The sequence below is a fragment of the Chlamydotis macqueenii genome, chromosome 11, assembly GCF_036417535.1.
Source record: "Chlamydotis macqueenii isolate bChlMac1 chromosome 11, bChlMac1.mat, whole genome shotgun sequence".
In the NCBI taxonomy this organism is placed as follows: Eukaryota; Metazoa; Chordata; class Aves; order Otidiformes; family Otididae; genus Chlamydotis; species Chlamydotis macqueenii.
In genome coordinates, this window is record NC_141566.1 from 13,522,974 (window position 1) to 13,547,099 (window position 24,126).

At 46.6% G+C, this 24,126-nt stretch overlaps 1 protein-coding gene across 2 annotated transcripts in view; it reads left to right on the forward strand.

Annotated features, from left to right (window-relative positions):
- PLS3 (plastin 3) overlaps positions 1-24,126 on the forward strand; it is a 53,158-nt gene that overhangs the window by 13,096 nt on the left and 15,936 nt on the right. The window contains exons 1-2 of one of the 2 annotated variants that reach the window (XM_086756143.1): positions 9,784-9,861; positions 18,096-18,182. In XM_086756143.1, coding sequence (XP_086612269.1) covers positions 18,107-18,182 — 76 coding nt within the window. In that variant the 5' untranslated portion in view covers positions 9,784-9,861; positions 18,096-18,106. Of the gene's footprint in view, positions 1-9,783; positions 9,862-18,095; positions 18,183-24,126 lie in introns of those variants that run through there. The other variant, XM_086756142.1, reaches the window with a different exon arrangement.

Consider the following 24,126-nt stretch of genomic DNA (forward strand, 5'->3'; position numbering starts at 1 on the left):
GGGTTGATATCAACTTGGCATGTAGCAAGGTATTGTACTTTCTTTTAGTGCATTGCCCTTTCTGTGTGACACTTCTAGTTAGCATTCTTGATCAGCATTTGGACATCTTTGGTGTAATCCATGTTGTATCTTGTGGTGTTACTGCTCCCAGCTGTAGATCTTCCCCTCCTGCCTGAGCTGCAAAGTTGCTTCGTGCCTTCTATCAAATAGCATGCCTTGCTTAATCTTGGCTTTGTGTAGGATCTGTAGATTTTTTTGTTTGTTTGTTTGTTTTTTTAATTTGGAAGGATGAGGGTTTTTGTTTAAATATTAATTTATAAAGCATTAAACTCAGCAGAAGCAACAGACTTGAGAGTATGAGAAATCTGCAGTCAAAACAAAGAACTGACTTCACAGTATAGAGATCAGTCTGCTGCTAGTAGCTGGTTTTTATGGGCTGGAAAATGTGAGACAGCTTACTAATTAACAGTGTAATGAGCTGTATGGGGAAGAACACACTCTAGGGACCTGAAGGCTACAGGTGACAACTTGCAGTGTGTGTGTGAGTGGTAATCCAGTTCTACCTCACCTTTTTGCACACCTGAAAGAAGTGCCATGGTTGTGGGAGCCTCTGAAGTCAGCCTCTCCAGCAGGTCCAACCTACAGAAGATTTTCTGTTGGGATCTGAGACAAAAGGAGCACTTTGGGGAAAGCCAACAAATGCAGGCACGAGCTAAATACCAATAAAAGCTTCAAGGTCCCTTGAGATGAAATTCTGGACTAGTTCAACGTGGCTGAATTTGTAGGCTCACTTGCACAACATGATGAGCCGTGTGACAAAAGCTTCGACCTCCAGCATCTGGCAGGATGTCCAGATGAGATACTAGTGACTCCTTAAGGATCCTCACAGGCTGGGGTGAGCGTATGGGCTGCACCAGCTTTGCCTTGACTCCCCAGCACAGAAATCTTTCTGATAATGGAAGATGACCCACAGATGAGTTGTGTGGGATGGAAGAGCCACCCAGTGGCAATCTCCCACAGTCTTCCCCCTAGCCAGGAGTGGTTTGCAGCAAACTGGTCTGGACAGTGGTCAACAGTTGGCTAAATGTCTATTTGCTGGTCGGAGGAGGGTGTGACTGCAGTGGTTTAACCTCTTCTTGCATATAGGTGGCCTCTGGTTCTGCATAATTGCCAGTCTTGCTGCAGTCCATGGGTTTATTTTTCGAGCCACATCCTTTTTGCTGTTGTAATCTTATTTTGAAGATTACACCAATTTTATTAGTAATCTAATAGGCTGCTTATTATGTAGGCAAGTTACTGGTGGTGCTTGGCATTAGAGATAGCTCTTGTTTGCTGTTGACTTCTTAAATCAAAATTAAGTACAGTGCTTGGCTTTGGTAACAGTATTTATGTTTTAGTATTTGGAAAGTGAGTCTTCTCAGGGGAAAAGTCTGCCTTAAGTAGCTGAAAACTTTGCAGAGCTGTTGCTGCTGCTCAAGCTGCGGAGGATTTATCATTGACAGAAAGTGAAAAGGTTTGTGATGGACTTGTATGAATATACAAACCGCTTGTGAACAAATCTGTACTATGGTACAATCTGCATCTGTATTATGGTACAATCTGCAGTTAGGATTGGGTTTTGATGTCTCTTAAGACTTTCTTTTTTTTTCTGCCTGCCAAAAGACCTTAGTACAAAGAACTACATTCCTATTAAATTGCAGCTTTTGCACATTAATCTGAAGTTTATTTCACGAGGATGCAGTCCACATGAACCCTTTATACTTCTCAAATGTAAATGTGTCTAAACTGGATGTTGCCAGAAAATGGATCAGAACAGCTTCCCCGTTCAGAAACCTTGGGCAGTTGCTTGTGTTCCGCAATAGTGCAATTCCAGTATAAAGCACTATTTTCTTGAGTAGTGACTTAAAGTGGATAGTATCTTCTCCAGGTAAGCAGAGGATTGTGTAAGCCATGTCAAGGACTAGCTTGAGTGATGGACAGGCCTGGCAGCTGAGACAAAAGATGCAAAAGCACCTTCGTGCCTGCAGAAACCTACTACCAGCCCCAGTGCCACCCTTTCTCCAGCGGCCTGCTCTGTGGTGCGGCTGAACTGGTCTAAGTGCGGTGCAGTGCAAGGATAGCTCCTCTCTGCCCCTCCTTCCCTGTGCTGATGTCTGTTTGACCCCACAGTGAGCTGGGGTGGGGGGACTGAAATGCTAAGGAGAGGGACAGGGTGGCCTTTGGATGGCAGCCTACAGTGATGTCTGCCCTACTTGGGTGCAGTTTTACTGTGTGTCCAGGTCAGCTCCTGTTTGCTTACTTGGGTCTTTATCAGCCTTCAACTCATGCACTTGTAATTACCCAAAGAAAAGTGTTGTCTTTGGGATGTGATAGGTGCACTTTGTGGTGGCTTTAGGTGGAGCTGCAAAACTGGCTTAAAAATATTCTCCACTTCAAGTTCCTTCCAGCAGCCTCTGTTTAGGCTCAAAGACTATGTAGCAGAAAGGGTGAGAAAGTGCCTCAGGACTGGTGGTGGCCTGCTCCGGCCCGAGACCCGCCTGCGGGGCTGACCAGAGCAAACCCCAGCGGTACCACAGACCCCTGTGGCATCTGCAGCGGATCTGGCAGCTGCTTTTCCAGTGAAAGTGCAGAAAGGGTTCCCAGGTCATCTTTAGTTTCTCTCTCCCTTTACAAAAAAAAAACCCCACCCAACTCTGGACTCCCCATTGCCCGTAATCTCAAGGGAATAACTTGTTCACTTTTTTTTTCCATGTATGCCCCCTCCACACCCACCTTTTGTATCTTTTGAATTTAATGGAGTGACTCGCTACTAAATATAAAGCCTGCTTCCGGTATCATCTGCCTGTGGCTCATTTCCTGGAGCTGACATCAGTGGAGCCTCTGATTTCCTTATGAAATAGCGAGACATGAGATATCCTTTGCACGGTGTTTTGGGCATGCTTGCTGACTTGGGTGAGTGCATGGCTCCCTGCTCTAAGCTGTGAATAACTAGGTGGTTAGCTGAGTGCTGTTGGAGGACAGGGTAAATCGAGTGAGTCCTCAGATCTGTTTTGCACTGCAAAATCATACTCCAGTTTGCAAGCGTTTTTTAAATAAAGGCTAACTTTCAGTCCCTGCTTCATATGCAAGGTTTTTATTAAATAAGCACGAGCCTGACTAATGTCTTGCTGACAGGCTCTCTGAAAGAGCAGCTCAGGAAGCTTTTAGTGGAAATCTAGCAAGGATGGATCTTTTTGTCTCTAAAAAGACTGATAAATTGAGGAGTTAAGGTCAAATGCTTGCTCCTCAGTTGTCGAATCCTTCCGTAGCTGTTTACATTGATGGAATGTACTCTGCAGTTGGTCACAGCTGAAGGTAAAGGCAAGAAGCCCATAAAACCTCAATTTGTATTAAAAAGCACAGGGGAGAGTGCTTCTATCATCTGTGCATAATTCATTAAAATACTTATCTTTAAAAGAGAATGTGGACAGGACTGGAGGAGAGGAGCGTCTGGCACATGGTAAATGGACACTGATCGCAATCCAAAATGGGATAGTGGCTGGCCACTCAGCTTTGCTCTCTAAAGCCCTGGCTCATAAGGTGTGGTCTTCTCTTTCTGATGGAGTACAGTATTTAGGTTACCTGGTTTCTCTTCCAGCTATAGTTACTCTTTTGGTCCTGTCTTGTCTTTTTTAAAGGAGGAGGAATGCTCCTGAAGATGCTTGGTATGTAGCACCAGAGCAGGCAGGGCCAGACAGGCAGAGCAGGAGGCTCAGCCACCTTTGCTGCCCCTGGAGGCCACCAAGGTCCACTGATGCCCTTGGATCTCCTGGGGCTGGTGTGCCTCAGCCCAGCCCTCTGGCCATGGGGGTTTCTCTAGCATGGGGATGCTCAAGGGGGCAGGCGTGCCCTACACCTGCTTGGCTGGATGACAGTGGAGCTGGCTGTATCCCAGCAAACAGCTTTTTTTTAGGCAGGAGCTGTGCCAACAGGCAAAACTCTTCCCAGAAATCACTAGGGCTGGTGTAGCATGCCCAGGGGCTTGTGCATCACCATGGATTTCATTAGTTGTCTTGTACAGCTTCCGGTATTAGCATGGCACCTCTTGGCTTTGCTAACGAGGGGTGGAAAAAACTACTTGTGGAGTGGGCAGGAAAGCCTGCTGTCCAGGAGCAGGTGGTTGTTCTCTCCTGAGTGGTAGGACTTGCCGCAGAGAGCAGCGGGGTTACATGGCTCACTGTAGCTGAAGGCCAGCACATTGGATGTGTTCTCTTCCTCCCCTAGAGCTTTACCTGAGTGTCTGTCCTTGAGGGGCAGTGGTGAGCGGAGAGGGACAAGGTGACTCCTGGATTTACCCTTGCTGCTGCCTCATCACCTGGAAGGCAGCAGCTGCCACTCCCACAGCTGTCATTGAGTAACCTCTGGAGGGCAAATATGCATTAGTGGCCTCCCAGTGAAACTTGGCAGCTGGAGCTGGGGAGGAGATGTATCTTTGCGCAACGATGCGCTGGAGGCATCCTATCAGTGCTGCGGGTCCTTGTTGTGTGTAAACCTCGGTCCTGATGCTCCGTGCAGGGGAGTGGAGATGTCACCTGAGCAGAGTAACTTCTGAGCACCTCAGCCATCTTGTGCTTCCCGAAAAGGCTTTCTTAAAGAGGGAGGAAGAGGAAAATACATTGGTGTACTGGCTTGACTCTAAAACTTCTGATTTTGGAAGAGCCTGGGGAGTGGTGTGTGACCAGCCATGCTTGAGGAAGTGGATTGGGAGTGCCCAGGGAGCTGCGTGTCTGCTGCCTGCCATCACCACACCCTGGCTCAGCGAGTCTTGGGGCATGACGCAGAGATGAGTGGTGCTGGCACTGCCGAAGTGCTATTTTAGGTTTGAGTGTAATTGCAGGTTGGACCGAGAGGACTGGATTTGGAGCATTCGGAGAGCAGAGTGCTCTTAAAGCTGTGATAAAATAGGCTGTCACTGATCCTTTGCAAACGTGAAAGATAGGTGTTCCACGTGCACTGTGTGTGCATCAGTTAACTTCTCCTCACGGTGTAGCCACAGAGCAACTGTGCTGGCTGATGACAGCAGGGAGCAGTGCCCTTTCCCTTCCTGGCAGGGGGAATGATAATAGCTGTTAGCCCTGCAGGATCCATTGCGCTTACCTGGGAAAGGAAAAGTGAGTAAGAGGAGGTTTGAGGACCCATGGGCCCCGATGGCTTTTAGGTGTCTGCCTCTTTAGTGTGAATTTGCCACCTGCACGCCTGCAGGTGCTGCTTTTCTATCCCAGCAACAGGGATGCCAGAGACAAGGAGAGGAGGTTTTTCTTCTCCCTCCCAAAAGCAGACATTGCTCCTGCAATGGCTCTGCAGTTGATAGCAGCAGTCACAACCTAGCTTGGGAGCTGGGCCTTGGCATGCTCTCCCCTGGCCCTGTCAAGCCCCAAAGCCTCAGTGCTTCCTAAAGCTTACAGGATGGATTTACACCGTGTGATGTGCTCGCACGTAGAGCGAAAACAGTGGGGATACTAAACTTCCTGAAATAGGGCTGGTGTAGCATGCCCAGGGGTGCAGTGCAAGGATAGCCGCTCTCTGCCCCTCCTTCCCTGTGCTGATGTCTGTTTGACCCCACAGTGAGCTGGGGTGGGGGGACTGAAATGCTAAGGAGAGGGACAGGGTGGCCTTTGGATGGCAGCCTACAGTGATGTCTGCCCTACTTGGGTGCAGTTTTACTGTGTGTCCAGGTCAGCTCCTGTTTGCTTACTTGGGTCTTTATCAGCCTTCAACTCATGCACTTGTAATTACCCAAAGAAAAGTGTTGTCTTTGGGATGTGATAGGTGCACTTTGTGGTGGCTTTAGGTGGAGCTGCAAAACTGGCTTAAAAATATTCTCCACTTCAAGTTCCTTCCAGCAGCCTCTGTTTAGGCTCAAAGACTATGTAGCAGAAAGGGTGAGAAAGTGCCTCAGGACTGGTGGTGGCCTGCTCCGGCCCGAGACCCGCCTGCGGGGCTGACCAGAGCAAACCCCAGCGGTACCACAGACCCCTGTGGCATTGAAATAAGGTTCTGCAATTTTGTTGCATGTTTGCCTCAGGACTTTGTGGGCTGGCTGCAGTCACTGGTTTGGATCGGAGCAGCTGGACGGGCTCCTTGCACCCAGGGGCTGGTGTGATGCTGAAGCCACAGTCGGAGCAGAGTCAGTCGCTCTCCCCTAAACCCCATCTGATGCACAGGCAACCTGATCTTGGTGGAGTGCAGAAGTGTTTTGCAAGCCAGCTTCTTTCTTTCTAAGTTGCAGCTGCAGTTCTGGGCATAAAAACCTCTATTTTGGTTTCCATTATATTTACCATCCTGAGGAAGCTGGCAGGTTGTGGGGTTAGGGTAGACTTTTTTGGTCTTGTGGGGTTTTTTTTGTTTTGTTTTGGTTTTTTTTTTTTTTTAAACTTCTTTTGAAACTTTACAGCTGGAAGCTACATTTTTAGGTGATGCCCAAGAAATGAGACCAGGCAATGACTCACTTTCCTGGCTGCCGTCATTTTTAAAAAGAAACAAAAAAAACCAGTGACCCTATTGGTCATGTATTTTTAATTTTTAGAACAGTCACATGTTCTTTAAATTCTTCACTAATTCAAGTATTGTGTTTATTAGTAAGTGACATATTTTCCTTTTACCTATGGGAGGGCTTAAACATTATGGACTTAATGGGAGTAGAAATTCCTGAAATATGTGATTATAGTTAGGAAATTCCACTTAACCTTTTTGGTGATTGATTCTGCTCCCGTGCATTGCATCAGCAACAACATAGTACATGATGTTTCTGCTGCTTGTGTCTTCCTCGTTGGTAGCAGATGTCTGTCTATGTGTTTCCTCTAGAGCAGACAGGGAGATTGTTGGAGATTAATTATTGTAATGCAATATATTACAATATGGTTCGGCTCAGAACTCCATATTTACCACCCATTCAGACTGCTTGGTTTTTTTTTTGTTGCTGTTGGTTCTTTTTTTTTTTTTTTTTTTTTTTAAGAACTGTGAGGTGAGATAGCAGGTAGCATCCTCCTTCAGTGCAGGCTGAGAACAAATAGGTCTGGATCCTCATTACTCAATTTGACCTTCTGGCGGTTTTAAAGATATCCATGAAACAGGTACATAAAACAAAATACAAGCTCCATGTCGCTGTTTGGCTGGACAAGCCAAGAGCTAGCAATACAAAATGCATTTAATTGAAAACATAAAAGGTAAAAGAATTTGTGGGTTTTTTTTAAGTAAAAAAAAAAATAAATAGTTTGCTTACCCAAAAGCTTTATATCTTACTGCCTCCTGTTCCCAAGTGCCAAGCAATACAAGAACAAAAGCTAGTTGCTGGGGGAGGATCCCCCCATCCCTGCTCTGTATGTATTTGGTGCTTCAAGCTGCCTGTCCTTTAGCCTTTTTCTAATGCGTCTTTCTGCGACATGACCGCATCCTTTCTGTGGCTCTCCCATTTGCTGGGCGGGGATGGTGGGAGGAATGCTGGCTCTCCAGATCCCCACTGTGGGCGTGGGAGACACTTCAGTGCTCGGGCCAGTCGAGGGAGCGATTTTTTCTTCCCCGAGAGAGAAGGAAAGGTAAGGATGTCTCCGGCTGCGGGCTGACGTTAAGGTGACGCTCCTCACGCTGCTAGCTGCCTCTCAGGGTTCTGGCTGGCTGCGTGGAAGCAAGCACGTGCCAGAGGTTGCCCTGCAATGACTAGTTTTGCTTTTATTTTCTCTGCAAAACGTCTAGTGATTCCTAATGCTGTAGTAGATAAAGGAAAATAGCTCTGGGCACAAAAAAAAGATTAATTTCGGGTTTTAATGTGTTTTAAATTTGGAATTTATCTGTGCACCTGACTGAGCAGCATGTGCAAACAGAGCAGCAGCAAGTGCTGTGACTGACTTTGCGTCACCAAGTATTTAATTTTTCAAGTCAGGACTTGAGGGTGTGCCTTCCCAGAAATTTCTGTCTGGGGCACATCTTATCCCATCTCAGTCTGCACAAGGCTTTTAAAAGCAGAACTGCTGAAACTTGCGTGTTAGAAGTGTTAAATATTTAAATCTTATCCTTGCAGAAAGTGTGAGGAGCTCTGAGTACTTTTGGGAAATGGCTGTAGGCTGCTGGCTGTGGTGGCTACCGAACTTTTTGAGGTCTTTCACCCAGAGAGGCTAGGCTCTGAGTGCTGCTTTGCTGTTCCAGTGGGAATGGTGTGTGGCATCACAGCCTGACAGGAGTTTGTTTCCAAGCAGAGGAGTTTATCTTGCTTGCTACGTTTTCCGGAGAAGCCTGGCTATACTTGATGCTGGAAGCCAGTGTAGACCCTCTCCAACTGCTTTAGCATTAAAACACTTGTATACCAAGTACTTTTGAGTATTGGACTAAAATGCTGAACTTTTTTTGTGCTGAAAGACTTAACATGTCTGAAAACCTGTAGAACACATCTAGTGTAGCTTTTTCATGTCCAGATTTTGTTTGTATTGAGTATGTTGCTCTGAGGTTTTGCTTTACTCTTACCCTGCTTTTGTTCTGCAGAATATCTGGCTGTAAAGAGTGATTTCCACAGCTGGAGGACACTCCCACTCTCCTGAAATTTGAAGCGGAGATGGGATTGCCTGCTGTTTACAGTGCACACATGCCTCTAACCATTACACCTGTCCTAGGGGTATTAGGCACTGCCTGAGCTACTAGACTGAGGGAGGAGAAGGAGGCAAAGCAGCTTGATGGGACTCAACGAGAAGTTAGTGCTTGGCTCCAGGAGTGCTGGATGCATCTTGGAGATCCTACCTGGCCCTGAAACCTGCTAATTAGGGTGCAGTTTGCAGAGATTAATAATGCTTGTCCAAAATCCAAGAGTCATGGAGTAGGGCTTGCCTGATCCTGGGCTGGTGACTACTACCTTTTGCTCCCTATCGCTCCTCCCCGTAGTAAGTTAAACTATAGAGAAGTGTGGGGAACAGCCTTCTGTCAGAGTAAATGTGATTGGACTCTCATGGCAGCCTCCTGGAAGGCAAAACCAGCAGCTCTCCTTCTCTTCTAGCCCTTTCACATTAATCTTTGAGATTAATGCTTCTGCTTTTGTTAAGGGTAGATAGGATCTGTACCATCTTCTCTAGAGAAAGTAAGTATTGGATTTTCAGAGTTTTTTTCCACTTCCAAAAGCCGTTAGGACAGCTATGCGGTGACACTGATTTATTGCAGTCTACTGTTATTTTCTTGCTTTGAATCAAGTTATTTTGACTTCTTTCCCTTTTTCCCAAGTGCTTTCTAAAGAAGATTGTAGGTAGCAGGGGAAGGGTGGAAGAAGGTTTTTCTTCTTTTACTAGTAGCTCTTTCTAGTAAGAGATCAGTTACTGAAATTCCTGTTTTTTTTAAGAGACTTTTGAAACATAATTCCAATGCTTAGAGTATGGTTTGTATTTTCTAGTGTTTTATTTAAGAAAACATTTATTGACACACTTCTCTGAATGTTTATCATCTGGGCAGCAGTCCCCCAGCTGCCAGAGTTTCAGCCCTGGCTGTGCCGTTTCAGGACAGCTCTGTATATCTTCAGACTGATAAAACAGTCTGCAAAATTGCTTGACCGCAGCTGTACCTTCTAAAAGGTTGCACGAAACCCACCCTCCCAAAATTAGTTGCTGAAACTCCCTATTGTCCAGCTTGCCAGGGATCGGCACCATCACGCTGGATGTTTGGCTTGCAGGAGCTTGTTTGCTGGCATTGAATAAGCAGTGACTGTACTGTGATTTAATTCAGGGATCGGGTTGAGCAGGAGGGAAGCTCAACAGACTGAGTACCGCTCCTTGCTTTATCTCATGGCACATTTAATATCAGTTGCTTTGCCTGCCAAGCAAAGGCGCTACCTGAGAGCAGAGGCTGGAGGTACTGGGGGGGATGGAGATGGGTCTGGGCTGTGTGGGCTTGACTCCCTTCAGCCTTTGAAGGGCTTTATCCAGTTGCTGGGGGGCAGGGCGCAGGCTGAGGTCTGCAGCTCATGCTCATAAGGAACTGGGCTGCTTTGGGGCTGAATATTGGGAAACTGAGACACATCCTTAAAGCATGTTGAGGGTAACCTGCAGGTCTCAGCAAGCAGGTCGCAGTTGCTTCTGCTTATGCTGGCCGGGAACTTGTTGTCTTTCCCACCATCGCTCCAAGAGTCCCGTCATAAAGTGAGGGGTGCCTTAGGCTGAGTTTTGCCATGGGCAGTGAGAGATGGGTCCTTTCTTGAATCATTTATGGCTAAGAAACAGAAAAAGCATAAGGAAGTGTTTAATGCTGCTCTTTATTTGGGGGAGTAAGCGAGAATAAGAATCACTATCATCGTAAGAATTTCCTGAGAGGCTAGCATGACTTTTCTGTGCCTGAGTCAGGAATTTAAATTTAGCCTTCTGAGTCTCAGTCCATTAGCTGACATCTGACGCCTGCCCCTCTCTCTTTTACCTTCTTGCACTTACGTTTAAATTGTCTCTGAATGTTATTTGCTTTTGCAAGTTCCAGGCAGGGTGCAGTTCAGCTCTTCCTTTCCTGAGATCTTGAAAGGACCACCTGTTCCATGTTGTACTAATTGATTAATGGGGAATATTGCTGTTCCGTTTCCACTGATGTGGACAAACTATTGAAATTCAAAAGTGAGTTAAACCAGTCTAGTGGGTTATGATCTCAAATGTGATCTCATCCTGGAGTAGTCGCTCTGCTAAAACCAGAGGTGTGCCAAAATGCAACATTTAGAAGTATTTGGCAAAGAGGCTTTTAAGGACTGATTCATTGGTGCCTTGAGCAGTGTTATCTGTGCCCTGCAGATTAGATGTCCTCTGTAGATACAGGTAATAGAGTTGGAGCAGTGAAGTAGTCGGTACGGCGTAGCCCGAGTCTGCAGCGTGATGGGTGTGTGTGAGTGCAGCTGCAAGGTCTAGCAGGCACCTGCACTCCTTGAAACTCAGCACTGTCCATGCTTTGACCATCCATCCAACTCACTTGCTCCTGCTCTTCCGTGTCGGGGGCCTTCAGAGAAGAGTGTAGTTCTGCAGGACGCTTTCTGTGCTTCTCCCTTCCCTTTGAGTTCCAGACCAGTTTTACGTTTGGTTGGTTACTGTTGGTTCTGCCTCCTCGTAGTAAATGCTGGTCCATGATGGTAAGCAAGCATCCATCTACTCTACTCCAGGATTGCGTGTCACCCCTCAATGTGCATCAGAGGCAGCTCTGGCTCATAGTCCTTCAGGGCTGGACAGGGATGTATTATGTGGGACTGCATTGAGGACTGCGGAAGCTTCCCCCCCCACCATGTGCAGCTGGCATGGAGGCATTTGTGTTAATTTGACTTCTGCTCCCCTCCAGCCTTTGGGCAATTGCATATCACATGGCCAAACATCCTCAGCTGCTTGCTATTGTTCTGTTTTCTGTATCTGTGAGATTTCTCTACTCAGACCCATACAAATTTCTGTGTCAGTATTATTCTGCTTTCAGTTTTCTGGATGCTGCCCTGAAGGACATAGCTTTCCTAGGCTTTTAGCAAGGGGCAGATTCCTATTTGATGCTGAGAGTGGGTTTGATGATGATTTTGGGTTTTCTGTGGGTACTGGCTACAGCTCGGTTATAGATCAGGGTGCCAAACATGCTGACTGTTATCTGGGACTGGCTGCACCCCGAAAAACCTCCTTGACTGTGCAGGGGAGTCAGAGGAGAGGCATGTGAATTGACTGATGGGTCAGCAGTTGTTTTTAATACGAATTTAAGTTGATCGAAGCTAGTGAATCTGATTCTGTCTTGAAGGGAGAGAAAACACCTTGAACAGTGTGCAAAAAGTGAAGGATCAGGTTGTGCAGGCTGTCTGTGGATATTGGGACAGTGGTTAAAGCCTGAGCAGAAGGCATAGGAAAACTGGTTTTCTGCAGTTGTTCCCATACATTTGGAGTGACCCTGCTGCTGTGCAGGTCCCTGCTGGGCATCTCAGAAAAGTGCTGGCATCCCAGGTCTAACTAGGAGAAATGGGGTTTTTAACCTGGCTGTGCTGGAGGAAAGTGTGTGTCCAGGGGTGGATACCATGGAGATGTGTCTCCAGATCCGGAGAGAGCCGCTTGCGAGCCAAGTGCAGTGACTAACTCCAGCATGTGTCTCTGCTCCTGATGGATTTGACAGATTTTTTTTCCCCTGCAGCAGCGGTGAGTTGTGTAACAACAGGAGCAAAGTCTCACAGTCTGCTCCCAGGTGAAAATAAGCATAGCAGGGAGCCTGTCTCTCCCAGCATCACACTTTCAGGGATGTGAAACAATGTAAAGCAAAACCCACTTTTGCTGATTTAGAGATGCTTCAAAAACAGCAGCTGAAGGTGATCTTAATATGGGATTGGGAAGAAGTGAGCTGTAAGGTGTCTGTGTCGTGGGCATCGCTATCTGTGGTCCTGTGTCCCTTCCCTGTGATGCAGTAAGTGGCTGTATAACAGCTGGTGGGCTACACAACCAGCATGGACAAGTCAGAGTATACTCTGTGCATACAGGATGTACTGTGCGTGAAGGCAGTAGTTTGAAGAAGCTGGAGAATTGGGAGGTGGGAGGTAGTCAATTCAGACAGCAAGACAAGCTTAGAGAAACTCGGTATTAAAATTGAATTTGTGTGTAGTTGGTCCTTGGCCTGTTGAGGGAGGTGAGTTGTTTGGTACTGTGCATGTACGAGGAAAACTGGATTAATAATGAAATAAAGCTGGGTCTGGGTGATTGCTTTGCAGGTATTGCAGCCCAGTGCTGTTCAATAGTTAAAGCAGACTGTGAGAGCAGAGCTGTAGCTTCATTGGTGTTGAGCTTGATGCACATGGGGCTGGGAAGGCTTGACTGGGGCCACAGACGAGAGATGCAGCTACTGCCAGACTCCAGGTCTGGCTCTGCGAAGAAATAGCTGCTCAAAGGTTTGCGTGCCCCGTTCCTCCCGAGGCAGTGGAAACAGCTGTAACTGAGTCAATTGGAGCACCTCCGTGTTTTGCTTACATGAGTACCGCATCCATGCAAAGAGCAGCAGCAAAGTAATTTCTCGGGGTCGGTGGTTTGTGACAGCGTCATGCTGTTGGCAAGGTGTGAGACACCGTGCAGTGCAGTCTCTGCGGATGTGGTAGCATCTCTTCGTCACTGCTTCTATCAGGACAACACCCATAACCATGTGGAAAGAAAAAAGCATGGCGAAGGTCTGGTTTCAGCCTGTCCCTCTGACTTGTGACTGTCTGGAAGGTAATTGCCAAATAAAAGTTAACATGCTTCCAGCAACCTGATGTTTGCTACTAAACACACCTAACAAGTGGGTGCTGTCTTGGAGGAATTTGACGAACAAAACATTGTTTGAAACGCACAAACTGATTATGAGCAGGAGAGGATGGATTGCATGATAGGTTTTCATGTACAGGCCTTCAATTCCTAAACTTCTGTGTCTCCCCCAACATGACAATAAATATTTATCTTGGAGGACTCATCAGACCAAGTCTGTGCACTGCAAGCTTTCGCTTCCTCCTTTTGCTGTCAAGTTTGAAGATGTCTGTAAAACCTCAAAGGCTTTGCTTGGACTGGACCAGAAAAAGGAGCCAGCAGAGCTGCTGGGTGTGCCCAGCGATGGGGTGCGATGGGTATGTGTGCCCTCTCCTGCCTGCAAGCGTTTCCAAATGTAGCATGAGCCTAGGGCTGGCTGGTGCCCGTGGTTCCTGCACTGTCAAGAGAACCCTGCAGCATCCCAGTCACCTGGGAAGGGATGTAAAGAAAACTCAGGCTTTCAGCCCTCCACGATGACTCACTTCCCTCACTGCTTTGCCCTGAGCAGCAGCTGCCCTGGGCTGGCACAGCAGCTCTGGAGCTTGCACGGCCGTGCCGGGGTGGGCACGATGCTGCTGGCCCTGAGGAGGGGATCTGCGTGGCACTGTGGGAGAGGCACTTGCAGCAAAGGACTTTGTGGTGACCAAGATTCACATGTCTTGCAAAAGGAGCCAGGAGGGTGAATGGGGCAAGGGGAGCAGGGGAGTGTGGATGGCCACCCCGTTCTCTAATGCTGCTCTTGGCAAGGCCTAGCCCTACCTGCAAAACAGGGTGGAAGAGGAGGATGGGGTGAGCCACAGGAAGCCTGGGGGCTGGATCCTACGTCATCTGAATCACCTGGGATTCCCTCCAAATTAGCACAAATTAGCAAGGTGGCTTCATCAGTGCTGCAGGCCCTGGGGCTCTGGCACTTGCCATGCGTTGCGGTGGGTTGACGGAGTTGGCTGGCTGTCCAGCTCATTATCCCTAAAGCAAGACAGGTATGTGCTGGGTTAGTGGTCAGAGACACTTTAATGTCTCTGCCTTTGCCTGTTTCAGTAAACAAATGGATGCTGTTCATCAGTCAGTTGTAGAGATATTAAAACAGGGCGGGTCTGGGAGGGATGGGGCAGCTTGGTTTTCAAACTAATACGGAGCTGCTAAGAAAGCAAATTCTTCTATCTGGATCAGCAGCAAATTCCAGCTCTGTTTCTGTTGGAAGGGTTTGAGTGGCTGTCGGGAAATATTTGGTTGTCGTGTGTTTTCAAAATTGAATTAATTCTCCAGCTTTCAAGGAGATGTGCAAATGCCTGAATGCTTCTTTCCTGCCTTCATTTCCCTCCGATCCTCCGTGCAGGATGCACCTCTGAGGGCTTCCTGTCTTGGGGAAGAGTCTCAGGGATTTTTTTTCTCTGAGCTGGAGTGTTTTTAACTTGCTATCTGACCAGTTAATCCACCAAAATGTCCTGATTAGCTTCTGGTACTTGTGCTGGATGTGCTGAGTGCTGCAGCGGAGGCATCCCTCCGGTGACAGTCCCTGCTGCAGTGGCCTGTCTCCAGGTGGCTTACAGCTGTGAAAACACATGGGCTGGAGCAGCTTCGTTTGACCTGCCCATATTGCAGTTCTGTCTGGAGAGCAAATAAACTAACCCCGATTCAGTGACTGCAGTGTGTTTTAAAAGCTATAAAATTTGTTTGCACAGAAACTTGATACAGCCCCTCTCTGGGAGGGGAGTTGATGTTTGAAAACCTGAGATGCGCTTACAGCAGCTCTGATCTGCAGCACAAAGTGAAGTCCTCAGAGGAGAGAAATGGGCTGCACCGTCTGCCAGCCTCCCTCTTCTGCGAAGAGGTTTCTGTGCATCTGTATGTTACAGAGCTGCCTTTACTTTTCCTCTCTGAGGTGAGGGATGAAGGCAGGAGCAAAAGGGATCTGAAGCAGGAATTGCTTCCTTATACGCTCTGTTTATGTGTGCATTGATCGATGGACCATCTGTCACTAGGGTGTAAAATGGGTGTGGGATCACTAGCTCATTTCTGTCTCCTCTTTTCCCTTTAAGTGTGAGTTTGTCTCTGGCTGTTGTTATTGCATGCTCTGGTAGAGACTTTGCTTGCAGTAGGAGCGAGTGTGAGATGGTGAGGCGTGAGCAGTGTGGTGCTGGGTCCTCGCAGGGCTTTGGGTGAGGCAGCTGATGGGTGAGCCCTGTGCCAGTGTGATAAAAGGGCTTTTTATGTCCGTGAAGACAAAGCCTCTTGTTTAAAAATGCATCTGAATGAAAAACATGGTTCTGAATGCCTTAGACTCAGCTATTAAAAACAAACAAAAAAAACCCCAACCTCACACAACAAAAAACTGAAAAGCTCCCCTGCCCGTCAGCCCAGTGTGCCAATGTTGGTGTAATACCTCTCTTTTACAAAAAAAACCTCTGTAAAATTTCTTGGGAGCTTAGCAGACCCCATCAACTTGTAGCTTTGTGGCCCACTAGCCTTTTCAAATACTGTTTTGTTATATCATAACACACTTTCCCCTCCCAGACAGCTGTAACAAGGTCAGGTGTCTGCTTTTTCTCTGTTGGTTCAAATTCTGCCTCTCTCCTCTCAAGTAGTGAAACAGAGAAGGAAGAAGTGATACAAAAACTGAGTGGTAAACCTGTTTTATAGGGGCTGGGAGGGAAAAATAGAAAAAAAAAAAACTGCAGAGCATATCCAGAGCATGATACTTCCCTGATAAAGTCAAGCAGCAGCTTTTTTTTTTAAAGCTCTCATCTTATGGTGGTGTTCACTGCTTGTGTTGTTGTTAAAGACATTAGAGATAGTCGGCAGCAAATTAAATTCCAATGAAGTGGCTAGATAATGATGCTTTTGGAAATACCCTTTTAAGAGAAGTCCTCATGGTTTGAAAATGAATCGGTGCAAATGAGGATTAGGAAGGAGGCAGAACTTGTGAAGAACTTGAGGCAGAATGGGAGTGGGTCCTGCTCTGGCAGAACTGGGCATCCAGTAAGACGGGCAGTGCTGCACCCAGCATTCCTGCATCTTGCAGGGGCCTGCATGGTAGCATTTCCTTGGTCAACTAGCCTAACTAGTAATCTGTGAAACAGTACAAAAAATTTACCGTAGTGCTTTGTTGGTTTTTTTTTTTCTCTGTCAGTCAGTTGCAGCTTTGCTGCAATTATTCTCCCTGCCCCATTCTTGCAGTATGAGCCCGATGATGAAGTTGGCTGTCTTGCTGTTGGTGGCTTTTACTGACTGTTAAGCATCTCTGGTCCGCTGGCAGCTGTGCAGGCACTGGGAGCTGGAGTGTGATGTGCTCTCCTTCATGTCTGCAGTGATGCAACTCCTTATTGACTTTCTGTGCTGCTAGCACCTGTCTGAGCTACTTTCCCAGCCTGCCACACCTGCCCATCGCTCTCATCTCTAACAACTTCATTCTTTCCAGACTGAGTGAAGTATTACAGAAAATGGATATTTACAGCTACAGGCAAACTTGTGTTCTTAAGCTGAAAAGTGCTTGTGAAGGCAGCTGGGAACCTCAGACAGAACAGGCTTGCTAATCAGAGCACGGGCATTTGTGAAACCGAGCCTCTTGTCCCAGGAGCAGCAAGCCAGCCCATTCTGGAACCTGCCTTCTGACAGTCTGTAAACCTGAATTCACCCCCCTCATCTCTTTGCTTATGGAGGAGGGCTGCTGTCTGTTCCCATAGGCAGAGGAGGAGCCTCTTATGTCTCAACTTACAGCAACCGTATCTAACAAAGTGGGAGCTGGAAAATCTTGGGATGCAAGTTGCATTTGAAGTTGCACTGAGCCTGCCCAGATTCCCATTTTTAAAGATGCTGAGCTGGAGCTAGCATGTGTGCTACAAAGTGCTTATCAGCGCCTACCTTTTCATTCATGCACCTTGTTCCATCAGCTGCTGAGTGGTTGTATTGTCCAAAGTGCCAACAGGGCATCTGTTGCTGCTGTCATGAGTGTGGTGGGGATGGGACATGAGCAGGTCCCTGACCTTTTCCGATCCTTATGGTGATATGTCGTGGCCAGGTTGCACCGAATCAGCGCTTGGAAAGGAGGATTATAGCAGATGGATGTAGGAACTGTACACTTCCTCCTCTCTGTTTCTTAAACACCAAGCAGATACGATCAAAGTGTAGTTTCTGCATACTGATGGTTGAGCATGGCTGATGCCTGCTGTTCCGCGCCGGCTTGCAGTGTTCCTCCTGCTTTGCTCAGGCACGTGGAGGGGTCAGCGGCAGTGCAAACAGCCTGCTGCTTACATGGTTTATATAGAGATTGACTCTGGGGAAATAGGTAGGTGTTTACTTAGTCAAACAGTTTTCTTGTAGAAAAGCAGAGTATTTCCTTTTTGCAAACAACATAAAGTATACTACTTTGTGCAAAAAGGCCTTTTTCAGTACTGTTCAGAATCTTTACTATTTTGGTCTCAGGGGACAGACAGGCAAGCAGAGCGTTCGGTATCTCTTGCATTAATATTTTAACTCTCAATTCTGATTTTGTTCAAAGTTGTAGAAAATCTCTGGAGATGTGAGCTTTTCTGACCTACGGAACATACTGGTAGTAGGTACCTTAATGTGTGCAGAACAGCATGGCCCATAAAATAAATACACAGAGCTAAATATTAACAAAGCTAATGGGATTTTTGACTTGTTAAGGAGTGCATTTCCCATCTTCTGAGTTTCGCGCATCTCTTTTCTTAGTGGAAAGATAAACATGGCTTTGAGAACTGTAGTGACCTTGGTACTGATTGTTGCTATACTGCTGTTCAAAACTGTATGCAAAACTGCATGCATTTGAATGCAGCCTGGTTTCACACAGGGTCCTTTTTCTCTCTTTAGGTACTCCGTAAATGCATGAGATGGCCAACACCACGCAAATCTCCAAAGATGAGCTGGAGGAACTCAAGGAGGCCTTTGCCAAAGTTGGTAAGTCACAGTGAGAAGGGAACCTTGCTCCTGTCTGCTGTACATTTGAAATGGATTTATCCTGCACCGGAGAGCAGGGGTGCCAGCAGGACGTGAGCAGTGTGCTGCTCTCGTGATCTTTTCCGTGCCATGGAGTCCTCTGGCAGGCTTGTCGCTTCTAGCCAAGGAGGACAAAGGAAGGGATGTGGGCAGTCTGGCTGGCTGTGAGTGCTGGCAGACAGCTGTGCCCCATTGCTACAGGGTGGGCTTTGTTGGTTCCTGATAGCAGAAGAAATATCTAAACAGATAGTGCATAGTGCTTGGTTCTGATGATGTTGGTTTTGGCAGGGTCCTGCAGATGGTAAATGGAGGTGCTATGTTTCTGGCTTGTGCAGGTGCATATTTGAGGCGCTGCATTTGGTGAGCTTGTAGGCAGAACCTAATTAGTGCCTGTTTACCTGGCTGTTATGGAGCAACTTGTGGTGATGATAACATGCTTTGCAGCTGCGGTGCATGTGCATTGCCCTCTGGTGGCTCTGTTTCTTCTCTGGTTCTCACCTCCCTAACAGCCTGTGATGTTCAAGGGCTTGCACAGCCCACGCTGCTCCGCCTGCCTTCCAGCTTTCCCCCTGCGTTGGCATTGCAGAAGCCTCTGGCAGGCTCATTCAGGAAGCTGAAAGGGGCAGAAAACTGACATAATGGAGAAAATTCTTTTCTGCTGGTTTAGTTTCCTGATAGGGCTTACTGGAGGATAAGAGAAACGCCAGGGAGGGGCGGGATGGGAGCTGGATCACAGCAGTGTGCACTGCGGTCAGCGTACGCAGCTGGGGAACCGCACCTGAAACTGGCACTGGCTGGGAACAAGTTGCACAAGTGATCAGAGCCAGTGTTTTGTTTGCCTAACTGGACATCAGCATTGCTGGAGCGCTGGTTATAAATACAAATTGGTAGCTGCCTCGCATCTGTATGGGGTAAACCGCCCTCTAGAGCAGTGTGGCTCTTAAAACTCGTGCTTGGTTTAAATTTGCAATCTGCAGAGAGAAATATGAATTTCAAAGCCAACTGATTCCCACAGAGCAGTATTCCCTGTTTGTTGGGACTTGAAGCAAGGTGCATTTTAGGCAGTGCCCTCTCCTGCCTCGCTCTTCCCAAGCTGGAAGTGAGCTGCCGCAGAGGGGCACGAGCAACGGTCGTGCTTCTCGCTGCCTAGTGTGCCTCTGAGTGCAGACCTTAAGGCTGGGATGCAGGCAACCCGTCTTGTCCTTGAATAAAGTTAAAATTATTAACTTGTCCGGAATGTGGTGGCTTTTTGTCATTAGTGGAGAAGGGAAATTATCGAGATTAATTTAGCTGGCTGCCTTTGCACTGGAAACACAAAGAAACCCAAGTCAAATCCTGGTTTGTTTTAGGAAACCAGCTCACCCTGCTCAGGAAGTGGGTCCCTGATTGGTTTTAAATTATAAAAGCAGTGTTAAAACTTAGGTATTGTTGAGAAATGTAACAATTAGCCTGAACATACCCACAAGTGAGATGGGATCTGCCGGTCCTTTTCAGTTGCCTTCTGTTTTGTGTGCTTTGGGCATGGTACAGCCCGCAAGCGTTGCTGTGGAACACGCCTGTCAGGAGTGTCTTCAATGCTTTAATTCCTTTTATTCTTGCCTAAGGGAGCCGTATTTGCTTGGATATAGAACTGGTAGCTAGTTGGGTGACTGGCTTTCACTAGGAACTTCTAATGCCATCTCCACTGAATGTGAAGAAAAGTTGGACTAAGGCTGCTGTTTGAAATGAAGACTTTCAATGAAGACCTGGAAGACTTGGAACGCAACTAAGCGTGGTTATGGCAAAGCTCAACTGGTTGGCTTCTAGGATGTCGTAAAGGAGATGTGGGGAGGAGGAAGCATCTCAAAGGGTGGTTTCTGCTCACCAAGATGTGCCCCGCTCTAATGCGTGGCTGCACACACTTCCTGGAGACCTACTTTAACTCTAGCATGGGGCAAGTTGCTGCTCTGGATGTGTAGGTGGATGGGGCTTTAAAGGTGTATTTTTGACCAGGTTTTCTGTGTGGACCAGACTGAGACATCTGGTAATGCTGGAAGGCAGCAAGGTGTGTTACCATGTACTCTCACCACTTGCTTTCCATGACAATTGACGATATCCCCTCTCTCCCATGCTGCTGGTGTGCTGTTCTCTGACAGCCAGCAAAAGGCAAGAGCCCCACAGACTGCCTGCTGATTACTAGAAGCAATCCACGAGTGAGAAACTGTGCCTTAAGGTTAGCACGGAAGTCAGCTACTGCTCCAACAGGCAGCTCCCAGCATCCTGCAACCAGGTATTTGTACTGGAAGGGATCCCAGTGGTAAACAGCAGTAGGGGGAAAGCATTTTAACAAAAGCATTGAAAAAAATAATTAAGTGAGGCACAAGAACTGTCTAGGCTTTGAATGACCTGCAGGTTAGTGGGAGAAGAGCAGGTTGCTCCAAATCTCAGCTGATCTCTGAATTTGTTCTGTACAGCAGGTGTGTCTATGTACTCGGCCAGACAGTGGCACTTCATAGGGCACGCATGGCAGAACAGAATCTGCAAACGTGCTCTGTTTATTTTTCTTCCTTTTCCCTGCTTCTAATAGCAGAGATAAGCATCTTTTCTGGAAACACAAAGTACTTAAAAATCATAACCCAGCTGAACATTTTGTTCGCTGCTGCAAGGTGGTAAAACAATGCTCTGAAGTGTTAGCTTAAGGCAAATAGAGATCTGTGATCCTGCTACAGTGTGTCCTGCTGAGCATATATCCTTAAAAGGAAACATGCGGGTTACTTTCCCCTTCTTGCATCCTGTTATTTAAGCTATTTTAAGTACTTGCCGGGAGGAAGCTGAGCCAGAGCTTGGAGCAGCTTTTGGGTTTTGTTGACTGTGGCTTTGCTGCGCCACCTGCGTATGGGCAGACGATGGTGCCGCACATCACTGCAGCGACCTTTCCCAGGTTTAGTGTGCTGGCATGCATGCATCTTTCAGGAGAAACAGGAAACTTCCGATGTGCTGTAGTTTCCTTTGCATCAGGCAGGTTATAATGAATCCAGGCTGTAGCCTGTCTGCTAAAACAATTTAGCTTTCTTCCATTAGTAATTCTGGGCCATACACTGAAGGATTTAATTTGGAGTTGCTTCTATTTTGACAGCCTCTTCAGCTGTTGAATACCATTTCAGATTTTGTTAGAGAGGGCTTTTAGATCACCTTCTGTCTGAAGTCTGGCCTTGTTGCAGGACATCCAGCAAGGCACCATATGGTGGGCCTGCAGTAATGCTGGGAATAATTATGGAACTTGCTGGTGCTGCAAAGGTGACTTTCTTTTTTTTTTTTTAAATGCTGCCACTTTGTACATTTGACTACAATACCAGAGAGGGAACAAAGACAGTGGGAAGAGAAGCAGCTGCCCTGTGGGATAGGGGTCTCAGGCCTATGTGTCATATTTACAGGGCTAAAGGCTTTTTGGCATGTTAGGAGAAGAGTGGGTCTATATTCCACCACATAGTCAATCGTTAGTTAATGTTACCTGACTCTGCTACCAAGCCAAAACTATGGGCTAGCACATCCACCAGGCTTTAACACTTAAATCTGCCCTTCTGTGGCCAAGAAGTTAAAACTTTAAAATGAGAACATCTTTACTGCAAAACTAGTAACTTGCTGTGGAGTCTTGCAGTTGAACCACAGACCTGTCTTGCTTGAAAATCCCCCTCCCAAAGTATCTGGGACATAGATGCACTTTTAGCCTATGAAGTAAATCGGTGATTATTCCCCCGCCCCCCCCCCCCAGGATATTATGGAAGAATAACTCTTACAGCTGGATGTTTGGGATGTTGTTAGGAACTTAGGTCCTGAGACCCGAGGGTTTTGAGTGAGTTAAGGTGCATTACTCACCAGTGGGTGTCCTTCACACGTGATGATGTGCTGACTGTCCGAACCCAGTGCAGGAGCCAAGAGCCACTGGCGTGCAGCCCCTCCTGATGGGCAGCATCTTTCCTGATGCCGTGCTCCCGAGTCACATGTGCTCACCTGTGAGCATGCATTTCAGACGGCTCTTCCTGTTGTAGAGCTACTAATTTTGTTGTTGTCGTTATTTTTGGGGTTTTTTTTTGTGTGGTTGTTGGTTTTTGGGTTTTTTTTGGTTTTTTTTTGTGAACAGAGATAAATCTTCTTTGAGCTAGGCACTCCTGGAGGACTGGGAAGATGCTGCTTTGCAAGGGTGGACAGAGCCCTCGAAATGGGCAGATTTTGACCCAGACTGCAGTAAATTCCTGATACCAGCCCTGCAGCCAGGTTCGATGCTTTCAGGCTGAGATTGAGGTCTGCTGAACAAGTGTGTATGGTCCAGACAATGGCCTAGGCTAACTTCTCAGTTCCATTTCAATCAGTATTTTTAAGTTATGGTTTCTGTTCTGCAAGGAAACCAATATGAATGCAAGGCTGGGATTAATTCCTTGACCTAGATTGCAGCCTTAAAACACATGCAGGGCTTCATATGTAGAACTGAGCTCTAAACAGGTTTAAGCATCCTTTTACCTGGTGCATCTCTCCAACATATTAGAGATGAGGATTTTGCAGTTTAGTTGCCTGCTGTCTCACCTAACAGTTGGCTTCTACCTCATGAAATACCATATATTGTGTTTTTTCCTTTTCACTTCTTAATAGGCTCAGACATGGCACATGGCAAGCCTGGTTCAAAAAACAGTTCTGAATGCTTAAGCTAGACATGTCAAGAGGAAAACTTTTCCCAAATCTGAATTGAAATCACACCCATGATCCTATAAAGGATACAATATGTACTTTGAAGTCTTATTTTATTCTGTCCTTTGCCTACTAATGTTTGGGTAGGTGCAGAACTTGGCTTTTTTAGGTGGTGGATTGATTTGAAGAAGTGATGAACAGGTGTTTCTGGATTTACTTGCATGGCAAAGGATTGTGATTGGTTCAGTCAAGCACAGGCTAAAGGGTGTTGGCTGTAGGCATGCTGAGGGTGAAAGCAAAGTTTTGGTTTGGGTCCATAGGCCCTGGAGATTAGCAAATCCCTTCTTGTCTGATTTTTTTTTTTTTTTTTTTTTTTTTTTTTCTCCAGTGGCAGTGAGGCAGAGAAAAGATGCATATTGTGGTGTTAGATTTAGTAATAAGAAAACTGTAACAGAAGAAGCTGTGATTTATCTGGAGGGGAAATAGTTTGCTGATGACATCTCAGGCTGGACTGTTTAATAAAGCTTGCCTTTGTAAGCTTATATTTTTTTGGACTAAAAATTCTAAAATTGAGGGCCAGACAGCAGCCTGTTGCTATCATTAATCATTGGCCCAAACCACTTTATTTCATCAGCATTATTGTAAACATTGACATTTCATTAAGTAGTTTAATGTATTTATTAATCTGCTGCAATTGATGCTCTTCTTTGGTTTGAGACCTAGGGACTGGGGTGTAGAAGGGAGTACAAGTTTGCTCTGTGTTACTTTGGATGTTTGCCACTAAACATTTGAATTTCTCTTTCGTTCTAACTTAAGAAAACAATTTTAAAATCCCATATGGATCTGGAAAATGAGGAAGGTTGGACTGGTGGTGAGGATATGCTGCTTGCTGGAACATGGCTGTGAAATAAAACCTAAAAACCACCACTGATGCCTCATAAAAAGTAAATTGACTTTCAAAATTTGCTAAATAAAATGGACTTTAGAGCTAGCCTGATTGTTTTATTTTATTCTTGGAAGTATCTCCCTTTAAGCATAAATAGCCAGCAGCAGTGGAGCTGGTAACAGCACAACATACCTTGAATACCTGTCTCTTCTAAGATGCTTGGAGGGTCATGCTCATGTCTTGGGATGTGAATCTGGGCCATCCAATGGCTTCAAGTGCTCAGGCTGCTCATGGACCCAACTCTGACGAAGCCTGGGTGCCAGCTGTGCTGTGAACCGTGCTGTCTGCTCATCCTGG